General features: G+C 42.1%; 2 protein-coding genes across 2 annotated transcripts in view; both read left to right on the forward strand.

Annotated features, from left to right (window-relative positions):
* Positions 1-12,544, forward strand: part of LOC121533093 (sodium/potassium/calcium exchanger 3) — a 42,993-nt gene extending 30,449 nt beyond the window's left edge. The window contains exons 7-17 of the mRNA XM_041838857.2: positions 2,848-2,922; positions 6,988-7,013; positions 7,242-7,295; positions 7,518-7,651; positions 8,449-8,609; positions 8,749-9,028; positions 9,175-9,341; positions 9,528-9,642; positions 9,806-9,918; positions 10,042-10,107; positions 10,340-12,544. Of these exons, the coding sequence (XP_041694791.1) occupies positions 2,848-2,922; positions 6,988-7,013; positions 7,242-7,295; positions 7,518-7,651; positions 8,449-8,609; positions 8,749-9,028; positions 9,175-9,341; positions 9,528-9,642; positions 9,806-9,918; positions 10,042-10,107; positions 10,340-10,492 (1,344 nt within the window). The 3' untranslated portion in view covers positions 10,493-12,544. The remainder of the gene's footprint in view (positions 1-2,847; positions 2,923-6,987; positions 7,014-7,241; positions 7,296-7,517; positions 7,652-8,448; positions 8,610-8,748; positions 9,029-9,174; positions 9,342-9,527; positions 9,643-9,805; positions 9,919-10,041; positions 10,108-10,339) is intronic.
* Positions 12,545-13,796: 1,252 nt separating this feature from the next.
* LOC121532515 (ras and Rab interactor 2-like) overlaps positions 13,797-15,873 on the forward strand; it is a 63,739-nt gene continuing 61,662 nt past the window's right edge. The window contains exon 1 of the mRNA XM_045214901.1: positions 13,797-13,978. The gene's annotated coding sequence lies outside the window, so the exon portion shown is untranslated. The remainder of the gene's footprint in view (positions 13,979-15,873) is intronic.

Genomic DNA, 15,873 nt, shown 5'->3' on the forward strand with positions numbered 1-15,873 from the left:
GTATTTTTGACTTGATAGTATATCTCAGTACAGTGTATACATATGTACACTACCAGTCAAAGGTTTGGACACACCTACTCATTCAAGGGTTTTTCTTCATTTTTTACTATTTTTTACATTGTAGAATAATAGTGAAGACATCAAAACTATGAAATAACACATATGGAATCATGCAGTAACCAAAAAGGTGTTAAACAAATCAAAATATATTTTATATTTGAGATTCTTCAAATAGCCACCCTTTGCCTTGATGACAGCTTTGTACACTCTTGGCATTCTCTCAACCAGCTTCATGAGGTAGTCACCTGGAATGCATTTCAATTAACAGGTGTGCCTTCTTAAAAGTTAATTTGTGGAATTTCTTATTCTTATTTGAGCCAATCAGTTGTGTTGTGACAAGGTAGGGGGGGTATACAGAAGATAGCCCTATTTGGTAAAAGACAAAGTCCATATTATGGCAAGAACAGCTCAAATAAGGAATGAGAAACAACTTTCCATCATTACTTTAAGACATGAAGGTCAGTAAATCCGGAAAATTTCAAGAACATTTTTGTAAGTTTCTTCAAGTTCAGTCACAAACACCATCAGGCGCTATGATGAAACTGGCTCTCATGAGGACCACCACAGGAATGGAAGACCCAGAGGTACCTCAGCTGCAGAGGAAAAGTTCATTAGAGTTACCAGCCTCAAATATTGCAGCCAAAATAAATGCTTCACAGAGTTCAAGTAACAGACTCATCTCAACATCAACTGTTCAGAGGAGACTGTGTGAATCAGGCCTTCATGGTATAATTGCTGCAAAGAAACCACTACTAATGGACACCAATAAGAAGAAGAGACCTGCTTGGGCCAAGAAACACGAGCAATGGACATTAGACCTGTGGAAAAGAGTCCAAATTTGAGATTTTTGGTTCCAACCAACGTGTGTGGGTGAACAGATGATCTCCGCATGTGTAGTTCTCACCGTAAAGCATGGAGGAGGAGGTGTTATGGTGTGGGGGTGCTTTGCTGGTGACACTGTCTGTGATTTATTTAGAATTCACGGCACACTTAACCAGCATGGCTACCACAGCATTCTGCAGTAATACGCCATCCCATCTGGTTTGGGCTTAGTGGGACTATCATTTGTTTTTCAACAGGACAATGACCCAACACACCTCCAGGCTGTGTAAGGGCTATTTTATCAAGAAGGAGAGTGATGGAGTACTGCATCAGATGACCTGGCCTCCACAATCCCCCGACCTCAACCCATTTCAGATGGTTTTTGATGAGTCGGACAGCAGAGTGAAGGAAAAGCAGCCAACAAGTGCTCAGCATATGTGGGAACTCCTTCAAGACTGTTGGAAAAGCATTCCAGGTGAAGCTGGTTGAGAGAATGCCAAGAGTGCGCAAAGCTGTCATCAAGGCAAAGGGTGGCTATTTGAAGTATCTCAAATATAAAATATATTTCAATTTGTTTAACACTTTTTTGGTTACTACATGATTCCATATGTGTTATTTCAGTGTTGATGTCTTCACTATTATTCTACAATGTAGGAAATAGTAAAAAATAAATAAAAACCCTTGAATGAGTAGGTGTGTCCAACCTTTTGACTGGTACCGTAAATATAGGCTACATACAGTGTCCATATCTGTTGTCCAAGAATACCCATAATAACGTATTCTCCATACTGTATACAAATTCAGTACATATACATTTGCACGTACAGTACACCATAAATAATGAATATGAAATGACCATATGTGCGTTTACAGTATCACATCTGTACAGCCATAGCCTGCCTTACTGGCCTACTGTAACATGTATTCTCCCTGTCCATATCCCTGCACCACATGCTGTGGTAAGCCTGAGTCAAACAGGATATATTCACTGATGGAATCATTTGACATAACATTACATGACAGGGCTCACATGGAACGAAGGATAAGCTCACTGTAAAAAAAAAAAAAAAAAGGACTTGAATAAATACATAGGATGAGTCCCAAATGGCACCCTATTCCCTACATAGTGCACTAGTCTTGACCGTGAGCCCTGGTCAAAAGTAGTTCACTATATAGGGAATAGGGTGCAGGCCTTTACTTCATTATGTAATGAAGTAAAGGCCTACTGCCAGGAAACAGTGTATTAATGTAAAGTCATCTTAAAATTGCCAGGAAACAGTGTATTACTATTGTTGATCTAGTAGAGTTTGGCCTGGTCCCAGATCAGTTTGTACCATCTTGCTAACTCCTATGGTCTATTGTGGCTCTAAAGCACAAACAGATCTGGGACCAGGCTTTGGCTATGTGTTTCTCATAGGAAGATATTATGTGTTTTACAGTTTGGATAGCCTGATCCCAGATCTGTTGGTGCTGTCTAGCATGACATGACTATAGGAGTTTGCTCTACAGCACAAACAGATCTGGGACTAGGCTAGGGCTTGACTGTGTTTCTCTAAGGAAGATATGTGTTTCACTGTAGTAGTGTGTGTGGGTTGATTTGCATGCTAAATAAATGCAGGTTCTATAATGCATTAGTCACTGTGTGGTAGGCTGCCTGTGCTGCATATCATTATGTAAAATCAATGGATACACCAACACCTTTTTGGAGTAGGTGAGTGCTGCCTACTTGTCTTTTGTACGTAGTGTGATCTATTCAGGTCAACTCGAGCTCTTCGTGTATCTCGGTATGCTTATGAGGGAGCTGGAGCTATAATTGCTATTGTTGTGCCGAACCGCAAGCAATATAAAGTGCTATCATGAGGGTATACTTGACTGCAGATTATCAATGTAATAATGCTGTGTCTTTTTGTGTCTCCTGTCTGTCTGTCTGTCTGTCTGTCTGTTTGTCTTCTCTCCATCTGTCAGGCTGTGAAGCTCTCCCATTGGACACTACTCAGAGACTCCGCCTACTACACGCTCTCTATCGCTGCCCTCATTGCAGTAAGTGGCCAACTACATACACACACACACGCACAGATACACACACACACACACACACGCACGGATACACACACACACACACGCACGGATACACACACAAGCAGTGTGCCAACACCTGAGTTCTCCCTGCCTTACAGAGAGAGAGAGAGAGAGAGAGAGAGAGAACGAACATCAGCTGGACCAGTCTGTCTGGTAGAGAGAGTTTAGCTCGAGACAGAACATCAGCTGGACCAGTCTGTCTGATAACCCTGCTCTGATGTGCAGACAGACTCATCACACATCACTCCTCCCAATTAACACAACACTGGGTCTGACTGACATAGATAAAGGACATCCACATTACACTAAACCATACACGGTGTTATTATAATGCAGGTTTACATTTATTGTCATGAATTTTGCCCCGGAGGCAGAACTGAGCGATTTCCGCTAGGGACAGATTGAAATTGACTGGGGGGATGGGTGGTTCAAAATAGGGGAGGGTTGTCAAACGTATTTATTTTGCTTTGGGGAGGGTTGTGTGTTTTTGGGGGGGCAGAGGGGAGGGTAGTGCGTTTTGGGGGGCAGAGGGGAGGGTAGTGCGTTTTTGGGGGGGGCAGAGGGGAGGGTAGTGCGTTTTGGGGGCAGAGGGGAGGGTAGTGCGTTTTGGGGGGCAGAGGGAGGGTAGTGCGTTTTGGGGGCAGAGGGGAGGGTAGTGCGTTTTTGGGGGGGTTCAGAGGGGAGGGTAGTGCGTTTTGGGGGGCAGAGGGGAGGGTAGTGCGTTTTTGGGGGGGCAGAGGGGAGGGTAGTGCGTTTTGGGGGTTCAGAGGGGAGGGTGTGCGTTTTGGGGGGCAGAGGAGAGGGTAGTGCATTTTGGGGGGCAGAGGGGAGGGTAGTGCGTTTTTGGGGGCAGAGGGGAGGGTAGTGCGTTTTTGGGGGGGCAGAGGGGAGGGTAGTGCGTTTGGGGGCAGAGGGGAGGGTAGTGCGTTTTGGGGGCAGAGGGGAGCGTAGTCGTTTTGGGGGGCAGAGGGAGGGTAGTGCGTTTTTTTGGGGGGGGCAGAGGGGAGGGTGAGTGCGTTTTGGGGGGGCAGAGGGGAGGGTAGTGGGCTTTTTTGGGGGCAGAGGAGAGGGTGGAGGCGTTTGGGGGCAGAGGGAGGGTAGTGCGTTTTGGGGGGCAGAGGGGAGGGTAGTGCGTTTTTGGGGGCAGAGGGGAGGGTAGTGCGTTTTGGGGGGCAGAGGGAAGGGTAGTGCGTTTTTGGGGGGCAGAGGGGAGGGTAGTGCGTTTTTTGGGGGGGCAGGGGGGAGGGTAGTGCGTTTTAGGGGGCAGAGGGGAGGGTAGTGCGCGGGGGGCAGAGGGAGGGTAGTGCGTTTTGGGGGGGGGCAGAGGGGAGGGTAGTGCGTTTTGGGGGGCAGAGGGGAGGGTAGTGCGTTTTGGGGGGGCAGAGGGGAGGGTAGTGCGTTTTGGGGGGCAGAGGGAAGGGTAGTGTGTTTTTGGGGGGGGCAGAGGGGAGGGTAGTGCGTTTTGGGGGCAGAGGGGAGGGTAGTGCGTTTTTGGGGGGGGCAGAGGGAGGGTAGTGCGTTTTTGGGGGGGGCAGAGGGGAGGGTGAGTGCGTTTTTGGGGGGGGCAGAGGGGAGGGTAGTGCGTTTTTGGGGGGGCAGAGGGGAGGGTAGTGCGTTTTGGGGGGGCAGAGGGAGGGTAGTGCGTTTTGAAGGGGGGCAGAGGGGGAGGGTAGTGCGTTTTCCCCCTGGTTTACATTCCTTCTTCTGCTCGTATTTTCCCTATAAACAATGGCTTAACTTACTTTTGATATTACCCTAATAAAGTTTAGAAACGTTTGTGAAGGTTTGGTGTGGTGTGGCTATTATTAACCTTTAGCTACTGCAGGCCTATGATATGAAGGCCGTGTGCCCGGCGCTCCAACTGACTCTGACAGTTGAACTTGAGGTGAGGAAGACTGTTTCAGGCCTACCAGAGTTACTCCTGTAATCTAACGGTATAATGCTTATCTTTATACAAAATAGTCTGATCGAAAATTCCCGAATTAGCCTCCTTCTGTACGCCTATATCTGTATAGAAGACAGCAGTAGCCATCTGACATAAATAAATGCATCTCTATCTCTCTGGGGTTAGCCCTAAGCTTCTCTTCCTTTATATAGGCTATATGGTGGACAATTATTATTTTAGGAATTAGCCTAAAAACCAATAAAAAAATAAGGTTTTGCATATGCTACACATCGAAACACAAGAAATAGCATTTTTGTAATTTGTTATAGCTGTTTTTAAGGACACGTAAATGTGGCTCATTTGGCCAACATTCCTTGTTTATTGATGGCGCCAGGTTGGATCTGAATGCATATGGATGTCCGTTAAAATTCGCAAATGTCCAGTAAATTAAAATCTTCCCTGTCATGTTGTCTGCTGCCAAATTTTCCTAAAGGAAACTCTGAAATGGCACATTGTTTTTATGAAGATTTTAGAATATTTGCATAAAAATCTGTCACCAATTGGATTGAAACCTAGCTATAGACACCCGAAAGACTCTGGCAAATGCGCTAGTCCAGTGTCACTTTGATTATTCCTGCACATCATGGTTCACCAGCAGCCCCAAACATCTAAAGAATAAACTAGCAGCCAAACAAACTTGTAAGAATTGTACTTAAACTCCACCATCATACTCATCTGGAGGTTGAGCATTTTTTTGTCTCTATCAATGTAATTGTACATGTATTTATGTTTTAAAAATAGGGACCATAATGGAAATAAGTACCCGACTTTATTGTGCAATCCTGGTCACTTAAAAAAAATATTTGTGTATATATGTATATATTTTTTTGACAAATTAAATCAATCAATCCAAACTGTGCAGCGGCCAATTGATGAATGGAAATAGACATCTGTTACAAAGCACCAAAAAGTTTAATGACATTCGGAGATTGTCAAGCCAAGCCTTCGATACTGGGAATGCCTACAAGCTAGGGAGGGATGTATTTTCTGTTTGTCGAGATTGACATAGTCTATTTATTGTGGTGTTGAAAACACAAACCATGATTTTGAAGTGCCCGAAGTCGGTATGCTTTGTTTATTAGTTGTTTGGTGCATTGGCACAGAATCCTGTTGGTGGAAAATTCATTGCATTAATATAAATATGGCATCAAAATGTTGAAAATCTGATTTCCCTTTAGCTGATCATTGTCTGCAGCCGGCTCTGATCGTAGTGTAATGAAACAGGCAGGGAGAGTGAGCTCGTCTGTGGTGGTCGGCGAACCCTCAACCTTGTCGCCCGTAGCCCTGTGTGGCATCGACTGTGCCACAAAAGCATGCTGAAGTGGCAAAGTCGATATCCACATTTAAAAACACACAGTGGCTATAGTTATTTTGATCTTAGGTCGTAAACATTATTTTGAGTTAATTCTATGAGGGGGGAGGGTGTTCGGTTTATTTTACAGTACAAGGGGAGGGTCATGTAAAAATATGTTTTTTATGTTGGGGGGGGGGGCATTTTTTTGGGGGGGACCAGCCCCTTCCCCCAGTACATTTCGATCTGTCCCCTAGATAGGACAGCTGTAAAGTCAAAGTGGTCTATATCGTAAAAATTAATGAAAAGACAAATTATCTATTTAGTGTTAATTTAAGGTTAAGGTTAGCAGTGTGGTTAAGGTTAGGTTTAAAATCAGATTTGATGACTTTGTGGCTGTGCCAGCTAGTGACCACTCTGCAGAGCTGCCTCCAGGGCAACAATCATGACAACAAATTCCAAACTGCTATTATATGTACCGTATGTTAGGCTTTTAGAATGAAGCATAATCACACAGCACATACATCCACATGCGTCATTGCAAAAAGAAAAGTACTGTATTTTTCCACTTGACATTGGCTGAGTTAGACTGTAATGAATCAGATGTTGAGTAACAGGTATTTTTGTCCTGGTTCTGTCATGGAGAAAGGCTCTGGAGTGGGCATGCCCTCTGGTGGTGAACATAGATATAGCATTGCTTTAATAATCAGTACTGGAAATGCAGGGAGATTGTGTTGTCACATCTCTCCCTTTTCCTAAATATTATCAATCCCTCTCTTTCTCCTCACAGTTTATCTACGACGGGGAGGTTACATGGTATGTCAAAATGTATTTCTCTTGATATTCAGCTGCTTGATAATCAGTTGATAAGTCTCTCCAGTGGTGTATTTTGAATAGATTATCCTGTGCTCGTCTCAACTGTACGTGTAATGTGTGCCGTCTAGGGTTGAGGGGTTGAGAACAGAGCAGAAGACACATTTCCATTGTTCGCTGTAACACATGGACAATAAAGTTGGATTCATTCTATTCTATATTGTATTGAAGGTGGGAGTCTCTAGTCCTGAACGTGATGTACCTCTTCTACATTATAATCATGAAGTGAGTATGATCATCATCTGGTGGTCACATTATCACACACACACTTCCCATCTGGACCAAGAACTATTCATCTATCCTAAGTCATTTAGATACTGTACAATCAGAGGCAAATGTATTACACTGTTACTCACAGGACAGTCTGCATACTTTTGTAAACTCTTGTATACTTTCAACTCAATTATCATTATCTCTGAACTGAATTTTCATCACTTGTGTATGTAGGTTTAACGGTCGAGCGAGGCGCTACTTTGACCGGCGGAAGAAGAGTTCCGTGAGTCTGGCCAACGGTCTGACGGGCAGCACTGACCTGGAGGACAACGTCACCTGTGATGCCACCGCTGTCCTGCTCAAGAAAGGTACCTAAGCTGGTGGCACACAGATATGACATCACATTATCAGGCTTCTGTGGGGCAACACTTTATTTAGATAGTCCATCTGTAGATGCTCTAAAGACTATCTACAGACTATCAGTAACAGCTCAACTAACTATCTACTAACCTTAACCTTAACCCTTTACCTTAACCCTTACCCTAACCCTTATTCTAAACCTAACCGTAACCGTAACTTTAGCAAGCAGTTGCTTATCAACAGATAGTCATACTATCAACAAACTATCTGAACTATCCAAATAAAGTGTGACCTACTGTGGTATAATACAGAGAAATACAGTTTACATTGAAATGATTTTGATAGTTGTGGTGGTTCCACTGAAAAATGAACTATTGTAGTATCTTAGTTTCATGGGTCATCAATCTTCAGATATGGAGAGTTAAAGGGATACTTTGGAATTTTGGCGAGGCCCTTTATCTACTTCCCAAGAGTCAGGTGAACTTATGGATACCATTTTTATGTCTCTGCGTGCAGTTTGATGGAAGTTGCTAACGAGCGCTAGCTTAATTGCTAACTAGTGTTAGCTCATTGCGCTAATGCTAGTTAGCAATGGCTCGTGAAACTACCTCTAACTTCCTTCATACTGGACACAGAGACAACAGTTCATCTGACTCTGGGGAAGTAGATTAAGGGCTTCATTGCCAAAATCCTGAAGTATCCCTTTAAGGCACTCAGTGGACGGTACACACATTTGTATGTATTAGTTTAATGTGTCACCAGTCTGTTAGTGATAACAGTAGCCATTTTGTGACTGTCCCCATAGCTAACTTCCAGTGTAAGCCCAGTGTGCTGATGGTGGATGAGCTACTCTCAGCCTACCCCCACCAGCTGTCCTTCTCTGAGGCTGGCATGAGGATCATGATCACCAGTCACTTCTCTCCCAGGACACGACTCACCATGGCTTCACGCATGCTAATCAATGAGGTAAGATTAGGGTAACACAGACACTCACACACACGTATGAATTGGACACCCCCCCTCACACACACACACAACTCCACACACACACACACACACACACACACACACTCTCTCATTGACACTGTATTGTGTGTGTGTGCAGAGACAGAGGGTGATCAACACCAGTGAGACCAGGGTCAACCAACACATCACCAACGGAGACTCAGACTCTGCAGCCGCCAGGGCTCCGGAGAGACGGGGTCTGGAGAACGGCAGGACGGGCGGGGCCGAGAGAGGGCTGAACGGGAGATGCGGAGGTCAGGAGGTCCTGGAGACGGAGAATGAGACGGAGAACGAGGATAATGACAATAATGAGAACGATGGAGGAGAGGAGGAAGAGGAGGAGGAGGACGAAGGACCTCTGGTCCCTCACAGACCACCAGGTGTGTGATCATGTTATGTGCCTATTTTCTTTATTCTATGTTTTACACATTTAAATTCACTGACACTCATTTTCTCTCTCTCTCGCTCTCTCCGTCTCTCTCTCACTGTCTCTCTCCCTTTCCCTTTCCCTCTCCCTCTCCTCCAGCGGGTGTGTGTAACAAGATGAAGTGGTTGCTGTGCTGGCCTCTGTGCCTGCTCCTCTTCTTAACCATCCCTAACTGTGCCAAGCCACGCTGGGAGAGATGGTTCATGGTGTCCTTCGTCACCTCCACCATGTGGATAGCTGGCTTCTCCTACATCATGGTCTGGATGGTGAGTTCTTATTCAACCTTTATTTACTAAATGTCATATTAGCCTTGACTTCAGCTGTCATCTCAAACGGGAATACAGGGTTGAGGTCTGGTATTTGTCTTGCAAAAAAATGCTATGTGTGACGGTTCCATTCTAGCCTTGGTTACAATTCTAATGATACGACTGCCATGTTGTCATTGACTATAGGTGACTGTGATTGGGTACACGCTTGGCATCCCTGATGTCATCATGGGCATCACGTTCCTGGCGGCGGGGACTAGTGTTCCAGACTGCATGGCCAGCCTCATCGTGGCACGCCAAGGTACAGTAGGGAGAGACACACACGGAGACCACTCCATCAAAACCAACCCCACAACTCTCGTCTTTTTATAAGGTTACACAGAGATATTGAACTACAATACTGCACACACAAAGTACGGTGTTATAATACAATATATTACGATAGATTTTTCTTTTCTGTCTAGGTCTGGGAGACATGGCCATCTCTAACTCTATAGGCAGTAATGTGTTTGATATTCTGGTGGGCCTGGGTCTGCCCTGGCTTTTACAGACCCTCTGCATTGACTATGGATCAACAGTGAGTATTCCTGCTATCACCCATGTTTTTATTTGACTATTGCCCAACATTGTAGACAGGCTTAGAGCAGAGTTGACTGATAACTGGCTGATAGCTGATCACGTGGTTCTGTGTCCTCTTCAGATCTCTCTGAACAGTAGAGGATTGATCTTCTCTGTTGCGCTGCTCCTGGCCTCAGTGTTCCTCACAGTGAGTACAGGCTGTACTCGGATCAGCCTAACCCCAATACTAGCTTCAACATTATTTTAAAACAACTGTCTATAAACCAGTGTGTTGGGCTAATATTTTCACCTGTAACCTACGTAGAATACCTCCTATAACCTATCCCTCTCTATGGTCTATCTATGAAGCACACAGAAATGTAGTGCACTATGTTTACTCTCGCTCTCCTTTCCCTACTCCTCTCTTCCTCTGTCCTCAGGTGCTGGGCGTCCACTTAAACAAATGGACTCTGGACCGTCGACTGGGTCTGACCTGTCTCCTCATGTACGCCGTCTTCGTGTGTTTCTCCGTCCTCATCGAGTTCAACGTCTTCATCTTCGTCAACCTGCCCATGTGCCGCGAGATCCTCTGATCATCGTTCTCTTCCTCCTCCTCCTCCTCCTCCTGCTTTCGCTCCCGGAGGATGTCTTTGCCACAGGTCTTTGCTCCCTGTCTGCTCGCGCAACCCTCGAGTGGATGTTTATCTTGAAATAATAGTTATTTAATTTATCTTTGGTGCAATACAAGCGAAAGATGAACGGAGATTTGAGTTTGTCTGTTTTTGGCTGGAGAAGAGAAGGTGTAAGAGAAAGTCCCATTAGAACATGGTGAGGTCAAAGGTCAACCAAACAGGAAGTAGTAGTGACTGCTTCCTGTTAGCTTTCTGTTGCCAGGTAAACTGAAGACATTGGTTTGGATAAACTAAACTGTATTATCATCAACGTCGATGTATAAGCTGCTAACTGACTGAGAGGAGATGATTGGCTAACGGCGATTGATAGCCAATAGGATTGGGTTATTTTCTTACTCTTTGTACAGTTTGGATATAAATATTATACATATTGTTTAAGGTGTTTTAAGTTAGGATGGATGTGCGACAGGATTCCATGTGTGCTGGCTGTACATATTTGAAGAGAATATTGACATGGAGAAGTTTATCGACATATCGCTCTCACTTAGACTGGTTCGGTTTTTCAACCATTCGGTGAAGCGGCAAGAATCAAAGAAGAGGAGGACATTTTTGTTTTAGCAGAGTGCACTGTAGTGACTTGACCAACCAGTGATGCTCTCATGCCAGCCATTACTTCTCGCAAAGTGTAAGAAAGCATGGCGTGCTAATCGTGAGTCTATTCCTTTAGCTTTACGCCGTAAGGGAGAGTTCATATTAATCTGTTCTATTTGCAGTAAGAAATATTTATGTACAGTACAGTTTCTCTTGAGTTATATTCTCTCCAAATATATCCAAATATATGTGGGATATATATTTTCCCCAATATATCCCAAAATTATTGTAAATAAGGGATATCCCTGGAGTTGAAATCCAGCACCGTCACTTTATTGAACAGAGATACATTATATAATATGTTTCTGTTGTACAGCATCTAGTTGTATGTAACTGTAACTACTGAACTTAAGACCCTTTTAGGCTATAGAACCTTGTACAATAGTAGAATACTTTCTACTCAATAGTAGAATAGTTTCTACTCAGTTGAGTACAACATTTCTACTTAAGGAAAATAAGTATTTTTAGAATAGTAAGTGATGTAAGAAAGTACACTGTCGAGATATAGCTGGATTGAAGTGTGTGTGTGTGTGTGTGTGTGTGTTTGTGTGTGTGTCTGCACACACACATGCGCGTGCAAGTAGGTTTTTGTGTGGGTGTTATTTATCGAATTCCCTAGGAGGACCATGAAAAATACTGTTACTGAGCAGACATAATCATGATTAATTTATTTATGGGTTAATTTATTCACAGATCATGTTTGCTCTATCGGTATCAGACAAAAATGTGGATCCAGTTCTAAATGGAATGCTTTGTGTTCTTGTTTCTATGTTATTGAGATTCAGTGTACCAGTTATATCATCTAAATATGGGAAAACTGACTCTGTTGATTATATTTAAGAATATAGAACTTTCTAACTTATAAGTTTTGTTTAGTTCTTATTTCAAATATAGTATATATTGCAGCATTTGTATATTGTAAAAATTAACACCTTGGCAGATGCCGTACATGGCACATTAACTAGACTGGTTTAGCCACCAGAGGGCATTCAAGTAAATTTAATTTGGGAGCCATTGAACTAGATTTGATATCTCTTAGTAATAACGGTGTCAGTTTCTAGCAAGCAAACCTTTTGCACTCGCACAACATATCTATTCTTAAAACAGTGCTTCTTAAACTCTTGTAATATCCCAGGCCCCGTATTCACAGAGTCTCAGAGTAGAAGTGCTGATCTAGGATCAGGTCCCAGCTGTCCAAATAATGGTATTCATTATGAGCTAACAGACTAAACTGATTCTAGATCGGCACCCCTACTCTGAAACGTTTTGTGAACACAGGCTCAGGTATTTAGTTAAGGCCTCAAACCAACAACAATTGTGGATGTGTTAATGTATTTAAGCCAAAACAGTAACATATTTTGTCAACAACAGTATTGCCACTTTGTATCAGTGCTTTGTATCCACAGCATGTGTTCAAACCAAAAGTGGAGATGTGCTAACTGAGAATGTCTACTATGGCTTACTTTTATGAGGATTGCCATGGTTACCGGATTAAAGGACCAGTCCGATATCTTTTTGATGCTTTGTAGCCACATGAATGGTCCTCAGACTCAGAGTTTGTTGTATAAGTATTTGTACATTTTCAATGGGGGAGTAAGACAATAAGATTATTGATTTTGGCACATAGAAAACAGTTTGGGTACTTTTAAGTGAACAGAAGAGGAATTTTCTGTTAGTCTGCATGTCTCTTCATAATAAGTCTGGTTATTTTTGTGTGTACATTTTAATTAAGGTATTTCATGATCAAAAGGCACTGTTTTGATTATGTTATACTGTTCATATCAAAAGGGAATATAGGCTATTATAAACAATGCTTAAATAACTTATGACAAACATATTTATTTGGAAAAATACAGTATTTAGAATGTAGGCCTGCTTCCCTAATAGTTTTCAACAAGAACCAATGTCATTTTACGGTCATGTCTTTGGAATTGTTTGTAAATCCCAATTTTCTTTCGTGAGGGCCTCTGGTTAACGTAGTCTCTCTTAGTACTCTGTGTTTAGGAGGGATTCTGTCATATTTTGCTCCCAGGGGTCTTCTTGCAATAAACAGATTTACATACAATACAATAGTTTCTACATTGTTAATATGTGTTTTTTATTGAACCTTTATTTATCCAGGAAAGACCCATTGAGGTCAGAAGACCTCTTTTACAAGGGAGACCTGACAAGTGTTCATTGGAAAATCTGTAGGATGAGAACACCAAAGGAAGGAATTCATGTGGACAAAGGTTGAATAAGGTTTATGGACATATGGTAGCTGAGTTATAAGTTGTAGTGATAGTCATGTATTTGACACAGTAGGCTCCTTCTGATTGAAAGTCTTTGTGGGTGTTTGTTTCAGCATTTTACACCAATGTACTGCAGATGTTCTAATCTCCCACTATATTGATAAATGTATAAATCTTAAAAGCTGTGGAATAACTGTATGTTTATGGCCTACAGTACATGAAGAATAAATTGGTCTGTGAAATAGTCGTCCAACATCCCCATCAGTGCATGAACAAGTTCCAGAACTGGTCATGTGACCTAGAAGTTAGCACTCGCTCGAGCCTTGCACTCGCACTTCAGTGTTTTGCCGGGAGAGGGTTGAGCCTGAGCGAGGTGTAAAGAACTGAACTGGAGTTGTGCAATGGAGACGTTTTGGCAATAATTAAACTTCAAAAGAATGAAACTATAAGATGTGATGCAAAACTATATGAAACAAAAGTAAAACTTTATGAGTTCGGGTTGTACCACGCATAGACCACTTGGAATTGTGTGGTTTCTGCTACAAGACGACGACTTTATCTTTAGGTAAGCACTTTACGCTTTCTGTATCCTTAAGTGTTTACAAACATTGGTTTCTAACTAATGCAGTTTTAACAATGTTGTCGTTATGGCAAATTGAGTTGTGGACTGTAATACGAATGATTGCTTATTCTTATGATATTGTCATAAATACAGATTTTAGTTTACTTAAAAAATGATAGTTTATCAGAGACTTGGTCTTTCTGCTTGAATAAAGTCTTACAAAAGAACGCACATTAAAGGGGCAATCAGCTGTTGCTACATCCATTTTTGGATATGTATCCATTGATACTTGAAGAATATAACTTATAAATGCCTCATGAGCTTAGTTGAACTGTCATACCACATCAGAACCCAAAATATAAGCTTGTTTACACCAATGTTTGTAAACAAAAGCTATATAGCCTCAACACATGGTTAAAATTATAATGTTGATATAATTAATGGTCAGTCCTTGCATCCATAGCTCTGTCTATACATTTGAGAGGGATTACATTTCTCCAGCCCCATCCCTAAGCTTTTTACCAAAACAGGGGTGGGAATCTCCTTTGTTATTTTTTCTACTTCTGATTGCTGCTTTAAATAATGTTGAAATGATGAGCGTGTAACTAATAGCTGACAAAGGAATGTCTGTATAGACATAACCTTGCCACTCAGTGATATGCAAGTCTAGACATGAGTTATTATGAGGGGCCTGTAGTATGAAGTCGGACTTCATTGGAAAGTCCAAAGTGAAGGATAATGTAGATGAATTCATTTGTACACATCACACAGTAAAACATCCCTTAGTCTAATACTTTTCCAGTCTAAGAGTAACACTTGCACCAATTTCTCCTGGCACAGATAAGCATTCCTCCTGTCCAGTGTGCTGTATTTGACTAGATCTTATCTATAGACTTAATGCCACTTCTGAGTACAGTACACTTAGCCAACCTTAGTCATTCAAGGGTATGCTACTTGTTTGGCCAAGAGATTTGGAACAAGTTCAAAAGTAGCAGGAATAATTCATCTGGAACAGACATCAAAAGGGGATTTTAGAGCATTTATTAGTCACTTGAAAAGGGGCACTCTGTAGCTACTCTGACCACGTTTGACCTGACCTGGTTCAGTTTGATGTGTTCAGATATGCAGTACTTGCCCCTATACAAACAAATCATCATATATCATTATTACATCCTCAAATAAAAGTATGGAGTCAGTGTTCTCTTTCTCTCAATTCAATTCAATGTAAGGGGCTTTATTGGCATGGGAAACATATGTTTACATTGCCAAAGCAAGTGAAATGGATAATAAACAAATGTGAAATAAACAATAAAAAGTTAACAGTAAACATTACACTCACACAAGTTCCAAAAGAATAAAGACATTTCAAATGTCATATTATGTCTATATACTGTACAGTGTCGTAATGATGTGCAAATAGTTAAAGTACAAAAGGGAAAATAAATAAACATCAATATGGGTTGTATTTACAATGGTGTTTGTTCTTCCCTGGTTCCCCTTTTCTTGTGGCAACAGGTCACAAATCTTGCTGCTGTGGTATTTCCCCCTACAGATATGGGAGTTTATCAAAATTGGATTTGTTTTTCAAATTCTTTGTGGGTCTGTGTAATCTGAAGGAAATATGTGTCTCTAATATGGTCTTACATTTGGCAGGAGGTTAGGAAGTGCAGCTCAGTTTCCACCTCATTTTGTGGGCAGTGTGCACATAGCCTGTCTTCTCTTGAGAGCCAGGTCTGCCTAACTATATAGACTGTACTATATTGAGTCTGTTTTACAAATCAAAGATTTTAATTTTGTATTGTTTGTTGGTTTGGCAATGCCACTGTCAGTCAGAGAAACATGCTTGAGAAGGATTATTACCACAGCAGAAGTAAGGTACTTGGAGTCAAACAGACAGG

Source organism: Coregonus clupeaformis, unplaced genomic scaffold (genome assembly GCF_020615455.1).
Source record: "Coregonus clupeaformis isolate EN_2021a unplaced genomic scaffold, ASM2061545v1 scaf0331, whole genome shotgun sequence".
Classification (NCBI taxonomy): domain Eukaryota; kingdom Metazoa; phylum Chordata; class Actinopteri; order Salmoniformes; family Salmonidae; genus Coregonus; species Coregonus clupeaformis.